At 43.3% G+C, this 20,275-nt stretch overlaps 1 protein-coding gene across 2 annotated transcripts in view; it reads right to left on the bottom strand.

The window, feature by feature from the left end:
- Window positions 1-4,635: 4,635 nt before the first annotated feature.
- Window positions 4,636-20,275, bottom strand: part of si:ch211-45c16.2 (mitogen-activated protein kinase kinase kinase 13) — a 27,645-nt gene continuing 12,005 nt past the window's right edge. For both annotated transcript variants that reach the window (XM_054615430.1, XM_054615431.1), the window contains exons 3-15: window positions 11,662-12,390; window positions 10,171-10,354; window positions 9,812-10,003; window positions 8,813-8,971; window positions 8,521-8,679; window positions 8,217-8,325; window positions 7,862-7,971; window positions 7,604-7,720; window positions 6,792-6,935; window positions 5,776-6,529; window positions 5,599-5,669; window positions 4,873-5,164; window positions 4,636-4,749 (exon numbers count right to left, since the gene is read on the bottom strand). In XM_054615430.1, coding sequence (XP_054471405.1) covers window positions 4,648-4,749; window positions 4,873-5,164; window positions 5,599-5,669; window positions 5,776-6,529; window positions 6,792-6,935; window positions 7,604-7,720; window positions 7,862-7,971; window positions 8,217-8,325; window positions 8,521-8,679; window positions 8,813-8,971; window positions 9,812-10,003; window positions 10,171-10,354; window positions 11,662-12,319 — 3,051 coding nt within the window. In that variant the 5' untranslated portion in view covers window positions 12,320-12,390 and the 3' untranslated portion in view covers window positions 4,636-4,647. The remainder of the gene's footprint in view (window positions 4,750-4,872; window positions 5,165-5,598; window positions 5,670-5,775; window positions 6,530-6,791; window positions 6,936-7,603; window positions 7,721-7,861; window positions 7,972-8,216; window positions 8,326-8,520; window positions 8,680-8,812; window positions 8,972-9,811; window positions 10,004-10,170; window positions 10,355-11,661; window positions 12,391-20,275) is intronic.

A 20,275-nucleotide genomic window follows, 5' to 3' on the forward strand; every position in this document is an offset into this window, starting at 1 on the left:
GTGCTCTCGCTTCAGCACGTCTTACGACTTTAACCCCGCCTGCTCGAGGAGTTCAATAACAGCACGTACAACACGAACGACCAACAACATCCGTTTCAACACGTTTTTATTACTACTGACCAAAAAATGCATAATGAAATATATTATATGTACAGTACCAGTCAAAAGTTTGGACACTCCTTCTCATTCAACTACTTTGAAGAATGTAAAATTAAATCATATTCTGGTTTGTTGAGCATTTGTTTGTTTACCACATAATTCCATATGTGTTCCTTCATAGTTTGGATGTCTTCAATATTAATCTACAATGTAGAACAAAATAAATAAAGAAAAACCATTGAATGAGAAGGTGTGTCCAAACGTTTGACTGGTACTGTAGGTTATAGTGCAAACAAGAGACATAGTAAAAGAAAAACAAGATAAAAAAAAGTATTATAAATAAGCAATAAAAACAGTAAAGAATCCACAATAACTGAAATATTATATATACAGACAGAAAACTATTATAACTATAATTGTAGGCTATGATTGAAAATGTGTGGTGTTTATTTTTGCATTTAGTCATTTATTTGATGTCACACAAAAAAACCGTTATGTTCACATGTTAAATTGTTTTTTTAAATGATATACAGTACCCGTCAAAAGTTTGGACACACCTTCTCATTCAACTACTTTGAAGAATCTAAAATACTTTGTTGAGCATTTGTTTGTTTACCACATAATTCCATATGTGTTCCTTCATAGTTTGGATGTCTTCAATATTAATCTACAATGTAGAAAAAAATAAAAATAAAAATAAAGAAAAACCATTGAATGAGAAGATGTGTCCAAACTTTTGACTAGTACTGTACATGTAGAGGAAAGGGATATGCACAGGAAATTATTATATTGTGTCAACTTATTCACAATGGTAGGGGCAAAATAATATAAAAAACTAAATAAACATTTAAACTTTAATTCTACATTAACTTTTAAAAATGTTTAATTTTTTTATATCAAGCCATGTCCTCAGTATTGTTTCTGGGAATTGAGGTATTCTTTAGATTTAGCATCTTTGTGCCTGGTGTTAAACTGAATTACAGTATTGTTACTACATTCCTGGTTGTTTGGAGAAGACTTTGTTACACATTTTTATGTTGGGAGATCTTTTTTTTTTTTTTTTTTTTTTACAGAAAATATACATGAACACTCAACATGATAAAATATAATGTAGAAAATAAATTCCTTAAGGGATGAAGTTCTGCTACCTCAGTACTGCTAAGATCCTGACTATGGTCGGGTTTCGTATTATTGATGTTATATAAAACCTTAGCACTATTGGTATTGGTGCTTCTACAATGTATGGAATTCATATCTAAAACTCAATTAATCTATAAATTACTATAAATTAGAAAAGAAGAGGCGGAGCGCAGTGTGTTGGGTACAGTACATCAGCATTTATTCCATGCAGTTGTTTGCTCTGATTTTATTCTCCCAGATACCCATTGCACTGTACACTGGATAATACAAGAAACTGACAGGATTGGTTGATCGTAATGCCATTCAACAGGAAAGGGAGTTGGAAATGAGAGTAACAAAGAAACAGATGTTTGATACATTGGATGAAGCAACATGATGTCTACAGTTGGAGACAATTTCGATGATATTCAGAAGTAAGTAAGCTGGTTTTGATTAAAAACGAGAGGAATGGATTTCTGCAGAAGTACAGAAATCAACATCACACATGCCTTCAGCCTTAACGTCTAATTTTCCCTGCTGTGACAGTGCACTGACTGACTTTTGGTTTTTACCAGTGATTCCTTATAGCAAAGATAAAAATAAAAAAAACGTTTGGAATGCTGATGTTGCTAATTAAAGTCTGCCAAATCAATACTTCATGATCCAAATGTTGAATGGTCCCCGGGAGGGTCACAAAGACAAAAATGATGCCAATGATATGCAATGCTTTTGTTCTCCCATACAAATACTTTCCTCTTCCAAAACCAATTAATTGTGCTTCCTTTAAATAATACTTTTCAGGAGAAATCATAGATAATATCTAAAGCTGCCTGAAACCTTACCAGTCATTCATAATAAATTAATTCAATAATCACGTAGGCCAGCTACAAAGAAAAAAATAAATCAAAAAAACAAGAATCAAAATTAAATTAAAACTTTACAAGAATCAAACTTCACAGGATATATTCCAGAAAGACAATGTTATTAACAGCTTGATCGGATTACCCAGTTATTACAATACACTAGGTTATTACACACGTAAACAGAATGAAGGAGGTTCGAGGAAAGGCAGCAGCTGTTTTCAGTATCAGGTGTAAGCCTTTTCCAGAGCTTTCAAGCAAAGAGTAATTGATCCATCAGTACAGTTTTAGATTCACCTTGTGCTACTCAGTTCTCATGACTCACACCCTCCTGCAGTGTTCAATACTGATGTTATACAGATTAAATAATTTCCTGCTCATTTTTCAACTAGTCAGGCTCATCAACAGTGACAGAAGCCTCTGTCAGAGCTGTGCGATACGTTATAGAGAGAGGAGGAAAACAGATAACAGTACATTTACAGATGTTTATATACAGGAGTAACTTACACTGAGATGAGGTTGTTGAAAACCAAGAGCAGCTTTATTTTGCTCTGTGGCCTTGTCTCTGGCTTTTATTCCTGACTTAGAATCTCAGCCGTCTGCGTACACATCAGCTGACATCTTGACATCATTTTCGTTAAATTCAACCCTGGCTGGCTATTTTTTTTTATTTTTTTTTTTACAACCGTATGAATCAGGTGGATGACAAACACTCAAATGGGGATCAAAATAAAGCCCTCACAGGTGCAATATCCCCTTTCAGAGATAACAAGACAAAAATAGTAATATTGCTGGGATTCTAGGATTTGGATTGCCAGATGAATTACCTGGGGTAGAAAAAAAAAAAGGAATGGAGCCAGGACATTTATACAACACAAGCAAAAGTAAGTCATTGTTACCTTCGCCATCTAGTGGCTACTGACATATTGCTCCTGCTCTAAATCAGCAACATAAAACCTGAGCATCAAACCCTCCCAAAGGGGGAATTTATGTACATTTTAAAATATAGCATCCATAATAAGCTGTTTAACACGTGCTGCTCTCCTGTAGCCACCAGTCACTGTTTTGTGTCTAGCCAGCTAGACGCATCTGATCCTGAGCAAGGAACTTCTTTCACACCTGAGCGCCAACCTACATTATTGCTGTTTTATTCACCACAGCGCAAAAAACAATTATAATTTTTGGACATTGTGAATCAGCTATTAGAAATTACCCTGCTAGAAAATGGTAAATGGGAGACACTGCACCTATTGATTTCAAGAAATGGGATACTGCACCTGGATCGCAACTAAAACGCTCTATGTCTCTACATAACATTAATGTCTGTTAAAGCGATAAAGGGTTGAACATCAAGGCTATCAGTAAGACTTTTTTTTTTTTTTTTTTTTTTTAAATATTCCTGTATGGTCCATATTATGCGGCACTCTAAGAAGATTCCTACGTACAACAATTGGTCCAGTCCAGTTTCTCACAGTCCTTTAACAATCCTGAGATGAGACTTGAAACTGTAATGTCTTATGGAGAGGAAAGGTGTTTTGTGTTCATACATATGCACACGTGCAGGCACACGCACACTCACACACACACACACACAACTCCCTAAACAACTCTGGTCATGACATCTGATTGATGATGACAATGACGTTGGCGTGTCTCAGAGAAGGATGAGCCGGGTCACAGAGGAAGAGTCTGTTTTTTTGTGTATGTTGTATCTTTTCTTAGTTGTCAGCTGAGTCTTCACCTCTGTTTCTCTGCTGGCTCGTCCGCTTCATGCAGTCTTCTGGCAACGTTTGCGTTTTGCGATCTGCACAGGCATGCTTGGACAGTTCAGCGAGGGTTCCTGATGACCGACTAAACGCATGTGTTGGTTTCTAGAAAGGAAGGGAGTCTGGTAGCGAGGAAAGTTGTTCATGCTGGTGTTCACGCTGTTTTAAAAAGCTCCCCGTTTCCCCCACTCACCACGGTGGGGATGGGGTGGGAGTGGTGGAGGTAGGGGTACCGGGGGTCTGCACTGTAAACTCATGATAAAAGCAGGGGATTTCGGTCTGAAACAATAAGATGCTAAGAGCAACGATCAAAAGGCTTGTAGTGACACTTCTTGTCCGCGTCAGTCACCTGAGAGACCAAATATCGTAGTGATGTAACTAATACTTCAACACATCCGCCTTCTCATCATCCTCACAACACACACTTATCTCATGCTCAGTTTAAAATGTTTTTTTTCTCTCTGAATGATCAGAGAATTTACAGATTTTCCTTCAAAAACTCAGACAAAAATAAATTATGGATGTTACACAATCTACTGTACATTATCATTCAAAAGGGGAATCCCTGCCATGGGTTGCCTGGATGCTGTGCTAGAGAGGAGGGGAGACGGGAGTTTATGAAGGGAAGGGTTGTTCTGGAGGGAGGTTCTGGGAGAGATTGCATGGGGATTTGCTATAAGGAGCTTTTTGTTGACAATGTCGTCCTTTTATTGCTGTATTTTCTGCAGGGCTGAGCGGGACGCATTGGCCTCCAGGCAAAAAACAGAACCGAGCCCTGGGGGGGGGGGGGGGGGGGGGGGATTTCACCACGAGGAAGGAGCCCCGGCTTTGTTGTTTCTAATGGTGGCATCGGAGCACTCTGCTTCTGACGTATCACAGTCTGAATCCCCAAACTGTAGTGGATTCTGGAAGAAAAAATGAGAGTGAAAAGACAGATTCAGATATCTGCTTTACAATATTGATTGTATTATTTGATCATAACTAAAGACCTAACACGATGGGACCCCACACACGTCTACAGCACCGACCTCGTAGCTGTGTTCGTCGGAGCACAGTTTTCCCAGTGAGATCTGGGTCTTCACTCTCCGCACAGCGCACTCCTTGTCAGAGAGGCCATCTGACTGGGTGGAGATGTCGATGGGGATGTCCGGTGTGTGTGACAGCAGCTCATCCAGATGTTCCTCCTGACTGGCGCTCAGCCTCTCCAGGGGCCCGCTGTGGGAGTGGTCACTGGTGTTTCCCTCCTCTCCATCAGACACCGACAGGTTCTCCGAGCTGAATGTGGAGTAGGACTGGAAGCTGCTCATACAGCGATGAGGTCTGTGAAGGGAGCAGAGGAAGTGGAAACATGTTGATGCTGTTTTAATTCAGTAGTTACCTTAAAGACATAAAGACAGTATTACAGACTGTAATGATTATTTTGGTTATGATGTGGTGAAAGGTCTTTCTATTGTTGCACCACATGTTTTAACAGAGCACAGTTATGATCAAAGTTTCAAACTTAAAGCTAGGACAGGCAGTTTTTCCGTGAAGGGACGTGCACGTACATTTGCATTTGTAAAACAGTCGCAAGCCAGAATTTCTTTTTTTTATAAAAAAAAAAAGGTGCTTCATTGGATAGACCTAGTTTGAAGGAAATTTAGCAGAGAGATGGTTCGCACGCTCTACCAGGTTTGCTAACGGGGAACCACGGGCCCACTGATGTCAAAAAGAAACTGCCGACCCAAGCTTTAACGAACTGTACTATGTATTACCTCTGTCTCCTTGGAAACTCCACCTCACTATCAACCTCGCCCTCTTCCTCTTCAGATGACTCGTCGCCACCCTGCAAGAGAAGCAATGGCAGCTGTTAATAAATCATCTTTCACAGCTTTTCTTAACACAAACACATACTACAGACTAAATGATGGAAGGCCACCAGCGTCGCTCACCTTCCTGAGAGGTCTGAGAGTGCGGGGCAGTGCAGTGAGCAGGGTGTGAGTGCGCTGGGATGCCTGTTGTTCTTGTGGCTGAGCCTTCTTTGTGGCCTCTCCGTCTGAGGCTTGATCTTTGCTGGGAGCCCCTAAAGAAGACGCGCTGCCTTCCTGGGTGTTGAGCAGGGAGTAGTGTGGCAACTCTGGATGGCTTGATGCAGGAGGGGTCTCCTGACAGTGTAGGCAGCCAGGGAAGGGATGAGCCTGGCAGCAGGGACACAAAGTACCAGCACCGGCACCTGGAACAGGATTGGAGCCGGTGGAGGAAGTCCGCTGTCGTGTGTCTGCGTCCACAGCAGTGGATATGATGTCAGGGCTGGATTCAGAGACGCGGCGCTGGAGGTGGTCTGTCTGAGGGCTTCGGAGGGGAGCGGCGGGGCCGAAGTAGCGCAGGTTGTTGGCACAGTTGACAACGGCCTGCTCCCGGCCCTTTAAGGGGAGGAAGGGCGCCTCGGTTTGTGGGTGGTGGTGGTGGTGATGGAGGAACGGCTGCTCCTGGAGAGACTGGGTGTCGTCTAATGCCCCGGCAAGAGGCCTCAGCACCCCCAGGAACTCACTGTGGCTTCCTTTACTGTTGGCCCGGCGGTGACGAGGCTTGCTTCGGTAGCGGGCTTTGCCAGGGGGCGTGGAGACCTTCGGGCTGGCTGATAGAGGTGAAGGGGCGGGGAGTGGGTCGAGGCTGGGGATGCCGTCAGAACGAAGCAAGTCGGGTCTGAAAGAAATACATTCGAAAACATTACCATAATGTATCAAAAATGAATTTATTCTCACCAACACATATGTCTAATGTCTTCTAATGACATATCTTCACCAGAACATAAAGTCATTCGTATTACTTTACTGAGCAGTGTCACTTATTTTATAGACATTAATCATCTAGATGAACCTGAAATGCTAATGGTTGTATAGCAGCTAAAACAGGAAATTAAAATATTTTCCTAAACAATTAGCTGTTCAATTGCTATGATTCAGACCTTTTAGTGGGGCCCATCCCAGGTTTGTGGGACATGCTTCCTTTCTTCTTGATGAGCTTCTCTACAGCGTTGGTCCTGACGATGGGTCTGACCAGGTGACGCTTATAGGTTCCGGGATATTTCTTCTCCACGGCCTGCTCTCTCCTACAGGGATGGAAGAATTATTCTGGAGTTATATGACGGTGAAAAGAATTCACATTCAATTCTACGGAAAGTTGTACTTTCGTTACTTCAAACTCTAGAAGACTGAAATCAAGTAAGGTGTACAAATCTATGTACATGTTACAGATTATCTTACTTTGAATTTGACTAATACTTTCCATTTCAATTACTTCTTTATTTTGCTTTTTTGGGGGGGAAAGCATATAAGACAACATACACAGGAAGTATTCCAAAGAGGAAGGAAATTTTGATGGGTGATAAAGAAAATAGGTCAAGGAATTGGCAAAGAAATCAAAGGAGAAAAAAAAAACCCTCTCCTGAGTCTTTTCTATTTGAGTCCTTCCCAAGCAAAGACAAGTAATTGTCTAAGAAGTTTGAAAACGCCCTACCATTATAGGTACTAGAACAATAGGGTGTGAACTAAAATAACTTTTTTAAAATGACTTTTTTCCCTATTCCTGTCTCTCCCTTAATACACGGCCAGTTGTCTCGCCAGCCATTGTAATCATTTCAAACATCAATAATTACTGGAAATGCCTTTTCTCAAGAGGAAATGGTAATATACACACAAGTAAGGCCAGATAATGAGGAAATGAGGGCAGCAGTAAAGCAGGCTGATGACTACTGTGATAAAGGATTTATTAACATACTTCATTAGTTCCTTCTCTCGGACCTCCAGCTGCAGCATGATGGCACTGAGCTCCATGTAGAGGTTGTTGGCTCTCTCCAGCTTCCTCTCATAGTGCTCCCGGATGTCCAGTGCGTGCCTGAGAGTTTAAGAAATGCAGACAAATATCTGTCTCAAAACTTTTTTTTTTTTTTTTTAAATCAGGAGGATCTATGGATTGCAACATGTTTACTATCGTTTTACTTTTCTTGTAAATGGTCGTATCTCCTTTCTTACACACCTGAGTTCATCCCGCCTGCGTCGGATCAGCTCCTCGTCCAGCCTGTGGATACAGGTGCCTTCACTTTTGATCTTCTCAAAATGTTTCTTCACTTCCTCTCTCCATTCTGACTGTAGTGTTGATGAACAAAAAAAGCTGTCAATCCACTCTCAAACACAAAAGCCATCAAATTACTTAAACTCATCATTGAACTTATAAGAATCATATTATCTAGAACGAGTAAATATGGTCGAATGCTTGTGAACTACACTCAATGTTGGTGTATATATCAAACTCATCTTAAAAAAAGAAGTATATAGAGCCCTGTGACTTATACAAAGTAAAGCTTATTGTGTTTTGCAGTAAGAGTGCTGACCTGAGACTTGAAGTAGGTCTCCTGAGGAGCTCCTAGAACATCAGCAGAGGCAATGTCGAGGTGTAGGAGGATCTGACGAAATGAAGGCCTATTCCTGGGCTTTCCTTGCCTGCAATCAGCAAATAACAGGGAAAAGATATGTTTAAATGAGAACGTCAAGAATGTACTTTTCGGCGATACTGTGCGGTGCATTGCTAGCACACATTTTGAAGTATAAATGCAGCACAAAACTTTTTTAAAAACAATATTCTATCAGATGTGCTGGACAAAGATGGCACTAACATAATATATGATCCGCACTCACCATGTTTGTTTCATGAGGATTTTGAAGCCATCCGGGCAGGTTGAGGGGACAGGAAGGTGAAGACTGTTGCTGCCAACACCCCATATGATGGCAGAGGAGTCAACATCTCTGTAGGGAACCTCTCCGGTCAGAAGTTCCCACAACACAACTCCAAATGACCTTCAACATGAAAGTAAGTCATGTCTCACTACAGCAACATCAACAAATGACTTAAAATATATATATTTCAACGGTTGAACACTTCTTTGACGTCTTTCTTATTTCTTAAAATAATAGTAATTTGAGTACTCACCAGATGTCTACTTTTTCAGACACAGGCTCATTTCTTATCACTTCTGGGGCCATCCAGGCCACCGTACCCGCAAATGACATCTTTGTACTTTTGTCACTGAGCTCTTTGGATGTTCCAAAGTCTGAGATTTTCACAGTGTCGGTGGATGTGACCAAAACACTAAAAACAGACACAAACAGAAAACACACAGACTTGTGAGCCGGGTCAGCCCGGTCAGATCAACTGCACAGCATATTCTATAAATATTATAAAACCCTATGTTCACCCTTTCATATTGAAGCCAAGAGTGTCAGACCAACATTAACCCAGGTCAAATCACCTGGGTTAAACCAAACTGACCAATAGATTGTATTAACAGAACTATAACAGAAGCACATTTCTGCGTCTGAACACCCCATTAGCTAAATGAGACTGACCTTTCCAGCACATTCAGCCTGCTGCCATTCTGCTGACTAATACAGTGTTTGGCACTATAGCAGCATGATGATATTGATTAGAGAAACTAGAGGGCTACAGTGTGCAGAGGGAGGAGGACCGGAGGAGCAGGATGCGTCCGGACACTGGCTTACGTCAGGGCTGCTAGCTCTTCATTTTGAGGACGGCATTTGAGTTAATGTCAGATTACTCAGAGCTAAAAAAAGGATGAATTGTTGCTGCTGCTGTGGGCTAAGAAATCTTAAACAAGGCTGATCCGCTTTAAGAGCGTGACCACAGCAATCATGGGCTGCTGCATAACAGTGACAAACCAAGAAAACAGACTCTAGAATTTGTAGATCAGGAGGAAATACCTAATTTGCTTCTTTACCTACTTTAGCATTCTCATTTCATTTAGCTGTATTTCTATTTAACATAATTGCAAATAAGGGCACCTTCTTAATGTTTTTTGATCATTTTCATGAAAGGGGAATACACAGCGGTGAAAGTAAAACAGTTACAAAAATCTAATTGAATTGAAAATGATACTAGCATCTCACAATACATTGGAAAGAGATAACTCACTTGGGAGACTTGAGATCTCTGTGGATGATCTTGTGCAGGTGAAGGTAGTTCATGCCGCTGGCGATGCCTGTGGCCCAGTCCACCAGCATCCTGGGGGTCACTTTCCTCCCCGCCCTCAGCACCTCATACAGCTGGCCCTGGGCGCAGTACTCCATGATGATGCAGTAACAAGGCGCCTGGGTGCACACCCCCCTAAAATGGACAAAACACATGAAAGATATTTAAAGACCCACAGATCCGGATAATGAAATGCTTGTGTTTAAAACTGTGCACATTTGGACCGAAATCAGAGCTCAACCAGCTGAAAAATAACAAGGCTACATTAGGTAACATGCAAGATCAACTGGTTGTAAACTTACTTGAAGCTGATGATGTTTGGATGCTTGAGTTTTCGCAGGTGTTTAATGTCCGTCTCCTTCTGCTCACGCACCTTCTTGATGGCCACCTCCTCAGAGCGGAACTTGCCCAAGAAGACAGCTCCCTGTGCTCCGCTGCCGAGCCACTGCAACTCAGAAATCTCCTCAAACGGAACCTCCCACATGTCTGGAAACAAGTAAATAACAGTTTGTCAAAATAAAAGTTGTATATTGAGGCTTTTTGAATTGTACATAATTGCTTAAATTTGAGCTTTAGAATTGTTTTGTCCATCTATGTTCTTTGTCACATTTGCTCTTTAAAGGAATAGTTGGACATTTTTAGAAGTAAGCTTCGTCGCATTCTTCCAAGAGTTTGATTTGAGAGTAGATTCATCAACATAAATACATGTTGGTGCTCACTGTGTGTGTATGTGTGTGTTTGAGAGAGATAGAGATAGAGATAGAGGGGAAGAGAAGGTGGACTATTGTACACAATGTTTCTGTAAGTTATTAATAACTTACTTTGAAAACTGCTTTGTCACCCGACAGCTCAAACTTGTGATATTTTCTGATAAGCTTTCCTGAACCTGCCTGACTCGCAAGACGACCCGCCGCTACTACACAACCACTAAAATCTGATTCTACAAAGAGTATAATAGCCTGCCAATAATATATGTATGTATCAAATATGTATGTATTTCAGCATGTTGATTTAAAATTGAAATGTGAACTTTAACAAAGCTTTGATGCTTCCAACTATTCAATACAGCCTTGGTCCAAAGTGGAACAAAATCTAACTACCAGCACAGCTAAAGCTCCCTAAAATCAACAACTTATATCATATTTGTTTGTTTAATATCTACAAAAACAAAAAAAAAGTGAAAATTAAATTCAATATGTCAAAATATTCCTTTAAAAAACTAAATTTCTATCTTGAGGAAAAAAGACTATCACAACACTTTCAATATAAATATCATATACTTTAAGCTTCCTTAAACTATCTTCATGTGAACATAGTGTCACAGGTATACAGCAGAATGAAAAACACACCCAACATGGTTTACACTAGATATAATGTTTAATAGCCATACTGAGCAAAAATAATGTGCTCAGCAGCTATAACTGTCTAACAGTGAGTCATATGCTGTTCCATCCTCGTTATGTGGTTTTGAAACCAACGTACAGGAGAAGCTATGCTGCCCACTACACGTGGACATGAGCTTACCAACCACGAGACCCAGCCCTGTTCTGTCCGACTGTGAATCGTTCCTGCAGCTTCTCTGTGCAGCCTGTGAAGGCAGCCCTGCAGCAAGGTGAGTCTGACTTAACCTTGACCTCAGTTCAAACTGACAGCTGTACAGCTTCACCCACAACGGCAATATGGTGAAGCCGGAGTTGGCTATTCAATTACAGTTTCAGACTACATCAGGAGAAACAAGAGACATATGAATTGAACACCAGATTACATGAAGAAAGATAAAAGCCAGAACGAACCTTGCTGTTGCAGCTTGTATTCTGTCGAGTACGTCTTCCCTATGATGTTCCAGACGGGCCGAAGACAACCAAACAGCCCCTCTAAGAACCCCCCCGACCCAGGCCCCGCTCTCTGGAAGTGCAGCTTGATGTCATCGGGGTGATGGTGGTGGTGGTGGTGGTGGTGGCTCTGCCTCCCCTCTCCACTGTGGTCCATGGGACAGTCCCCTTCTCCCGCCTGCTCCTCCATCCCACTGCCACACCCGCCGTGCTCACAGGAGGCCGGTGATCCGGCCTCCTCGTGGTCGTGCTCCTGCAGCTGGAGCACGCTGTTGTCAAAGTGCCCACCCTCGCTCCGTGTTGAGTCCACACTCAAGGCTGTGTTCGGGGGGCTTAAAACCCCCAGCACTGAGTCCTCATCCTGGACGGGCGTCTGCGGCGTCTGCAGGGGAACCGGCAGGTGTGTCGGCGGCGCCAGGTCTGTGATAATCTGAGGAGGTAAATTGGACGGAGGGGCCTGAGGAGGCTGAGGTTGGGAGTTGGGCGAGTTTGATTTCTTAATGGTGTCCCCGACCACAGTGAGTTTGAGCTCCTCCTTTAGCTTGCCCACCAGCAGACTGGGGCAGGAAGTCCATGAGAGCACCTCAGGGGAACTACCCATGGTGTCGTGCATGTGCATGGGCTACCCAGTGATAATGAGGCGGGGCGCGTCCTAAGACACTGTTTTTTCTTCTGAATGTTGAAAATCACCTAAAGAGTGGGGAGATGGATACAGAACAAGAAGGGGAGACAGGTTATGTTTTATAAAGTCCATGGAAGATGAAATGCAGATTAAAAATAAAAAGCTGAGTTCAATCCATTTGGATGATTGTAGATACATCGGATACAACATAAACAGGATTGTAACGGTTGCCATGGGGCCCTATTACTTCCACAAAGAGAAGTGCAATCCTCTCATTTCCTCTCATAGATCTGGGATTGAGAGAGCTTACATTAATGATGATTATTTTTAACTATGGGAGTGCAAACACTGCAGGGCGGAGGAGGTCAGACACATCAGAAAGGCTTTAAATCAGAGCGTAAGAACAGAGTTTCTGAATGAAAGACAATGCAGAGTAGATACAAATAATGTAATTCTGGGAAATTTCAGGGAAAACAGTCGGTCTAAACCAATCACACACACACACAACAGAGGCTTGACTATGTTCTCAGTGAAGCGGTAACGGTATAGCAGGGATTAAAAGTCTTGCTGTGTATTAGGACCGCCGAGAGCAAAACATCTGGCACGCACAGTCCATTCTCACTGCTTAACCAGCAGGAACAGCTACAGCCACCACAGGCCAATAGCCAGGAGCAGAACAAACACATACTAGTTCACTGAATCACTGCAAGTAAAGTCCATACCATCTACCAGATAATGGATTGAAATAAATATAGAAGACAGATATTTTATTAGAGATATGTTAGATATCACATCCAGACAGGAGTGTGTATATTGGCTACTTGAGAACCAGAAACATCGAGATATAACCACAAGAAATTATCATCATATTTTAAAAAAATCATTATTTTCATTAATTAAAGCTGCCATTTGATTTGCAACTTTGTCCGCAAAGTCACTCAGATGTATTAAAAGGTTCAGCTTTTTGTCATATTGCCCCGACCTAGTAGTCACCAAGACCTGAACACATATTTCTCAAACATGGAAAATGATCTCAGGTCAAATATACTGTATTTACAGCCGAAGAGAATATAACAGCTTAAAGAATAAACAAGGATAAACAAAGATGAAACATATTAATCTCAACTAAAGGTCAACCTATTACCTTTTTCTGAGCTATTAAGTGCACCTCACAGTCTTTATAAGCAATATGTCTTAGGTCTGGTTAAGCCACTTTAGCATTTTGCATAACTATGAAATTATTAAAATATTCTGATGGCAGCTATGGTGACAATCTTGAAGAAAACAATCTTGAGTCAAAAGTATGTTTCTTTCTTTCTCTTCATCTGGGTCAGATTTGACTGTTTGTGGTGTGTATTGGTGTGCACTGCTGTATGCCACTGTGTCTATGTTAGCATTACCACTGGGAGTCAGAAATGATCAAATCCTACACATGGGGGCTTTAATTTGTTGCAACTGTAACATACACTGTAGTTTTAGACAAACAGATGGCCATTTATCCACAATCTGACTGTGCTTGTTTACCAAATCTTGGCAAAAAAATGATCACAAAGCAGTGAATCAATTGCTTTCTAAATGACACTTGATGTTCTTTTGGTTTTTTTATTTTTTATCCCCTTTAAACCCAGGAGGACATGCCCTTTAGAAATTCAATCAAGTTTGAAGGGGGCCGTAGAAAACAGAGAGTGAGGGACACGGAGTGAGGGAGATAGCGAGAGGCTGTACAGTGTGTACAGTCGGGAACAGGAGATCAAAGTCCAGGAGGGAGGAGGCAGAGAGGCGGTGAGTTGGCTCTGTGTTACGTGGAGGTTTCCTGAAGGGGACAGGCATGAAGTGCGACTGGAACAAACTTTGTTTACGTTAAAGCTTTGATCCCATCGGCCTCTGATGCAGATAACTTTGCTGCTGAAATGCTGCAAATCTACGACACAATGCCTTTATTTCATAGCCCAACATGTGTGCGTTTGATAATGCATTTGTTATGTGGCATTTTGCCTTTTGGGATAGCTGATAATAAAATGAAGAACAGAAAAGATGGGAAAAGGGGAGTTAAAAAAATGCCTGACAGGACTCAAAGTGGAGATGCTCTCATATACATGATATGCATCCTAATCCGTTGGTCCAGGCAGATGCTTGTGCAAATGTATGTACTGTATCTGTGTGTATCTACTGGGAGGGTAACCTGAGCGCTGTGAGAGTGTAGCGGCTGCCAGAGGCTCATCTATAATGCAGGCCCGTCTCTAAGCAGGTTGCTGAGAGTGCAGGGGGAAGGAGAGAATGCTCTCTCAGGTATCCAATAAATCTGTCCCTTCCACAGCTGAGACAATCGAGCTGTGCGAGTAGAGGCCTGTGCTGAAATTCCACCCCACAGAGGGTTCTCGGAGCCGGGTTTCTGACGTGGGCCGAAGTGGTTGGATGTTGATGGCTGGACAGGAACACGCACGTTAAGACACAAGCCTGCACACACAGCAAACCGCTACAAAACAAGCAAAACGGACTAAATGATGACTACAGAGCACAGTTTGACAGCAAACCTGATGCGTTTCATTCATCCATCCATTCATTTTCCGTAACCTGCTTATCCAGTTAAGGGTCGCAGGGGTGCTGGAGCTGATCTCAGCTGTCAATGGGCGAAGGCAGGGTTCACCCTGGACAGGTCGCCAGTCTGTCGCAGGGCAGACATATATAGACAGACAACCATTCACGCTCACATCCACACCTACGGGCAATTTAGAGTCTTCAATGAACCTTAGCTGCATGTCTTTGGACTGTGGGAGGAAGCCGGAGAACCCGGAGAGAACCCACGCTGACACGGGGAGAACATGCAAACTCCACACAGAAGGTTGTCTGGCCTGGGAATTGAACCCGGGCCCCTCTTGCTGTGAGGCGACAGTGCTAACCACCGCGTTTCAGACGTCATTATTTTCACCCATATGTCTCTTTCCTCTTTCCTAACAGGCCGAATCAGGACTGAGCCTATCTATATCTCACGCCAACAATAGGAAACGAACCTCTCGTTATCCCCCATTAATCTCTAATGGAAGATCTCTATGTGCATAGAATCCCATGAATAATGTCTGGACAATTAAGAAAAGGGCCAAGGGTTTCATTTACAGGACTTTCCGAAAAGTGACCGTGACATTGGCCAAAAGCAGGTACTCACCCGTCCTTCTGATGTTAGAATGTTACATGTTTGCATGAAGTACACAATGCTTCAGTGAAGGAAACAATGCGGATGCTCAGCAGAGTTGGTAAAAAGAATAAAAGAGGGAGAGGGCTAAAGAGAGAGAGAGAGAAATTATCAAGGGCTGATCCTTTAATCCCTCTACAGGGCTCTAGAGACAAGCTTGTACAAACACAGACCCTATTCATCCCTCCCCCTCCATATATCCTCTAAACACTTCCTTTCATTTTCTTGCCTATCAAAACGCAACCTAATGTCAACGGCCAATAGCATGATGCATCTTTAGCGTATGAGCACACTTATAGACGTGGAGCAGTGTTGGCAGAGAAAGATCTCCCTGATTGTATTACTGTACAACTCTTTATAAGTGTGTGTGTGTGTGTGTGTGTGTGTGTGTGTGTGTGTGTGTGTGTGTGTGTGTGTGTGTGTGTGTGTGTGTGTGTGTGTGTGTGTGTGTGTGTGTGTGTGTGTACGTGGCAGCTGGTGTTACAGGAGGATCACATTCTGAGACCACACATGCTCACACACTCATTTGCGCACACACACACACACACATATGTCCGGGGTGTGTCCGGCATGGATCCATTAATCCCAGTACTCCCAGCAATCCTCTGGGGAAAGCAGTGTATTTGTGGCCCTCATCAAACGCCAACATGGTGGTTTAGTCGGTGTGTAGACGTACTCTACCTTCACGAAAAGCAGCTGCTCCTTCCACGATATTTAAATACAGCGACAGACAGACCTTTAACATACACAGAAGTGCACGTTGCATTCATCTGTGTCTCCATCACTCTGTGTGCTCCTCATTAAGGGAAGCCCTACTGGGCCCCATAGGGGGAACCTCCCTTCAGGTGACAGCTGCACCACCAACAAAGAACCAATTTAGCCGCTATCCCACCTCATCATTCACACGTTACCATGTCAACACAGCATCCGTCCTGACCTTCTGCTACCAGTCACACTCACTCTCATCCAACACTCAAGTTTGCGGAGGCCAAGAAAAAAAGGCAAGGAGGTCGATAAAGCTTGTCACACAAAAGGAAAAGCAGGATTGTGACCTTTTTAAAGAACCACAACGTATTGCGCTTCACTATTTTTTTTAAGTGAGGAGTGAGTAAAACATCCAGAATAGTATCTTGCATTAATCTGAATATATTGACCTTATTTTGAACAACAAAGTACATGTTATAGCTCTTTACCTCAAAAGAAGATGGTTAGAAATCTGAGCCACATGAGCCACAAACACCTCATGCAGATTTATAACAAACCTTACTTTCATAATATTAGACCGCTAAGGCCTACACAGATGTATGACTGCAGTACACTGAGTCAGGAAAGATGCAATTTTGTTTCAAACAACCCGAACCGTTTCTATCCCTCCTGACCTCTTCTCTTCAAACAAACACAGCAAGAAATGAATGGTGAGAGGAGCACTCGTCTCCATGGAGCACCTCAAGAAACCAATAAAAGGACAAGTTTAGAGAGAAAACACAATAAACTGGACAAATAGGAGAGTCTCTTACCATCAGTAGCTCTGGAGTCTCTACAGTCTGAACTACACGTGACCGTCTGTTATTCTGGGTCACAGTTGAACAGCTGAACTCTGGTATTTGTACTTGTTTCCCTCTCCAGTGCAGACTATGGACTTTCATGGCCAGTGTTTATCGTGTGAGTAAACAATGTTGTAAAACCTACTGCTCATAGTTAGTATTTCTATGTCATTGGAGGCAGACTGATTTATAACATATTTAGCAATATGAACATCAAGTTCAGAGCCCCTCGGAAACATGACTGTGCCAACACACAGCCACCCAGTTCTGATTTGATTGCCGGGATGTGGGCCGATGTCTAAATCAGCTTTCCCCTCGCTACCATGGCCATGAGTCCTGCCAGAGGGGATTGGACGGCCTTATGTAGGTGGGTGAAAGTAATCTGCTGGTGCGGGCAGAGCGGCGGGGGGGGAAATAAACAAATTCTGGCACAGCGTTCAGGCATCTGCTGTCACATGTCTGACATTCCCCTATAATCTCTCTTTCATCATATTCTGATTCCCTCTGGTGACTCACCTGAGCTGACTTAAATACCTGGTGGTGGCCACAGAGTAATAATCCCTGCCTGCCTGCCCGCTCGGGTTTGACTGGTGTTGCTGGGCAAATAGGAACAAGGTCAAAGCTGCTCCCGCTAAGGCCACGGGGAAAATGCCAGGTGGGATCACCTGGTTTGTTGTGAGGGATAGATTTCTCAGAGAGAGGAGGAGGGCGGTCAGGTTGATGAATAAAACTACCAGAGAGAGTTGACTGATAGAAAAAAGAAAAAACAGAACTGCTACACCTCGTCTTCTCCTTCTGAAGTCCAACACATCAAAGTCTGACTGTGCGGTTTCCTAGTTTATCAGTGAGCTCAACAAACAGGACTTCTTCTTCAGGAAAACACTACAATTCAGAGTTAACATGGCTGTGAATCATTAGCACCACACACACACACACACACACACACACACACACACACACACACACACACACACACACACACACACACACACACACACACACACACACACACACACACACACACACACACAACTTGTTCCTCAAATAGCCTCAGCCGGTACCAGCCAGAACTGGAGAAAATAAATAACTGAAGAAAAGAGTGCGCGCCATCGAAACGTCACACACTCTCCCTCCAGCTTCACTCTCCCAGCCTCTCAGTGAGGCTGCAGCCAGCGATGAAACCAGGACACACAGCCTCCTTAAAATCTAAAACTATCACACATGCGCTTCAACATCTGCCTTTATAGTGAAGCAGACTCTTTGTTCCCGGCGAAAGCTTAACGACACAGCTTTACGGAGCTCTATTTATGAATGCTAACCAGATCCATTCGGGAGATGATGAATGCGAACGGACAGACAGGGACGTGGGGGCCAAAGGAGACAGCGGAGGGAGAGAATGGCTTAGAGAAAAGTAGAGGAAGAAAAGCAGATTAGGGAGACAGAAAAGGACATTGAGGGCTATGAAGGATGGAGATAGCGAGGAAAATTCTGTTGCTGGAAAAAGCAGAAGAAAAAAAAGAGAGAGAGACGGACACAAAAGGAGAAAGTGAAACTGTCTTTCTGCTGCTGCTGTGGCTGCTTGCGGCATGATACTGTACTGACCACGCTCCAATGGGAAGGACTCCCAGAGCGACAACAAAGGACACAAGAGGAGCCGGCTCCATGTGAACTGGGCCTGTCTGCCCTGCACGGCCAGGACACACACACACACACACACACATAGAAAGACACAAGCAATCACACACACACACTCAACGCTGCACACCAGAGCAGCTGCTGCCACAACAATCCCCCTTGTGCTCTTTTAATGGGGACGGCCTGCCTGCTCCGCCAACAAGGGCCGAGGAGAGAGACAGACAGAGACAAAGTGACACAACAGACAAACACCCATATTGCAGGAGACCGGTTGTGACTGACACCATTTTTTTAACGTGCAATATGTAAATACACGAAGCTACGGCGCATGAAAAATAAAAAGTGGGGCAAGTCGGGTTTAACAAGAGGAAGTGGGTGTTGTGCTTCATGTCCTTTCTTCTTCCTAAATACAGGCTCCCAACAGCTGAAAGCCAGGAAATCAATACACATTAGTGCTGCTGTTAGCTCCTGGGTTCATACTATCCCTGCAACATGCACCACATCTATGTTTTAATATTTAATACGGTACCCCATGTCAGACACCCTAGAAATACGATCCAAACGGCAAACCTCACATGGATATGAATATGCAGACATTATTTTTAACGCTCTGTGGAGAATGGATGGATGGAGCTCTCCTCCTCCTCATCCTCCTCCTCCTCCTCCTCCTCTCCGCTAAAGCCCGGCTGCCGGCTACTCATCCTGTGCAGTTACATAAACATGTTGAGTAGCAGAGGACAGAGGTGGGCAAACACAGAGCTTTCCTGCTGCCAAGCAGAGCAAAAATATAGAGATTGACGAATATGCAATTTGGGTGAGAAAAAAGTCAAAGACGGTGAAGTAGGCAAGGGGAAGATGGAGTTAACAAAAGACGAAACCTGGAGAGTGAATGTGACGCGTTTATGACACATACTGAAAGGGTGAGCAATACACGTGTGCCCCAGAAAAAAGTCTGCCCTCTCTGACCACCAGCTAAGTTAAGATGCCTCAGAGTATCATCCGGCTGCTCCATCAGGAGGTGGAGGGTGGAGGGCGGGTGGGGGGCTGTTGGTCTATACTTCTACCTACATCTCAACCTGTCCTTCAGAGGGCAACGGAGACGTACTGCATCAAAAAAAGCAGCAGCAGCAGCAGCCTCACCGCTGAGCCTAAAATAGCTCCTGCTCGCACCGACGCACGACCGCTCAACACACTCCTGCAGCACTGCTACTCAACAAACACTGACACAGCTGATCCAGGTACAGTACACACACTTGAATGTCTACACACACACACACACACACACACACACACACACACACACACACACACACACACACACACACACACACACACACACACACACATCAAAGAAGTACAATCAAAGAAAACAATATATGAAGACAAATTTACAAGCACATCACACTGTTTCCACTGAGATGTACGGCAAAGACACAGCATCAGCAGATTACTCACAGCAGACAGAGCTCAGATTCATGGTCCTCGCACAGCTCTGAGGCACGCATGGAGAAGAAAAAAAAAAAAAAAAAAGGCTGAACTGACAGTCGGGATGGAGAAAAAAAACAAAACAGCAAGAAGAAAGCA

Source organism: Anoplopoma fimbria, chromosome 16 (genome assembly GCF_027596085.1).
Source record: "Anoplopoma fimbria isolate UVic2021 breed Golden Eagle Sablefish chromosome 16, Afim_UVic_2022, whole genome shotgun sequence".
NCBI lineage: Eukaryota > Metazoa > Chordata > Actinopteri > Perciformes > Anoplopomatidae > Anoplopoma > Anoplopoma fimbria.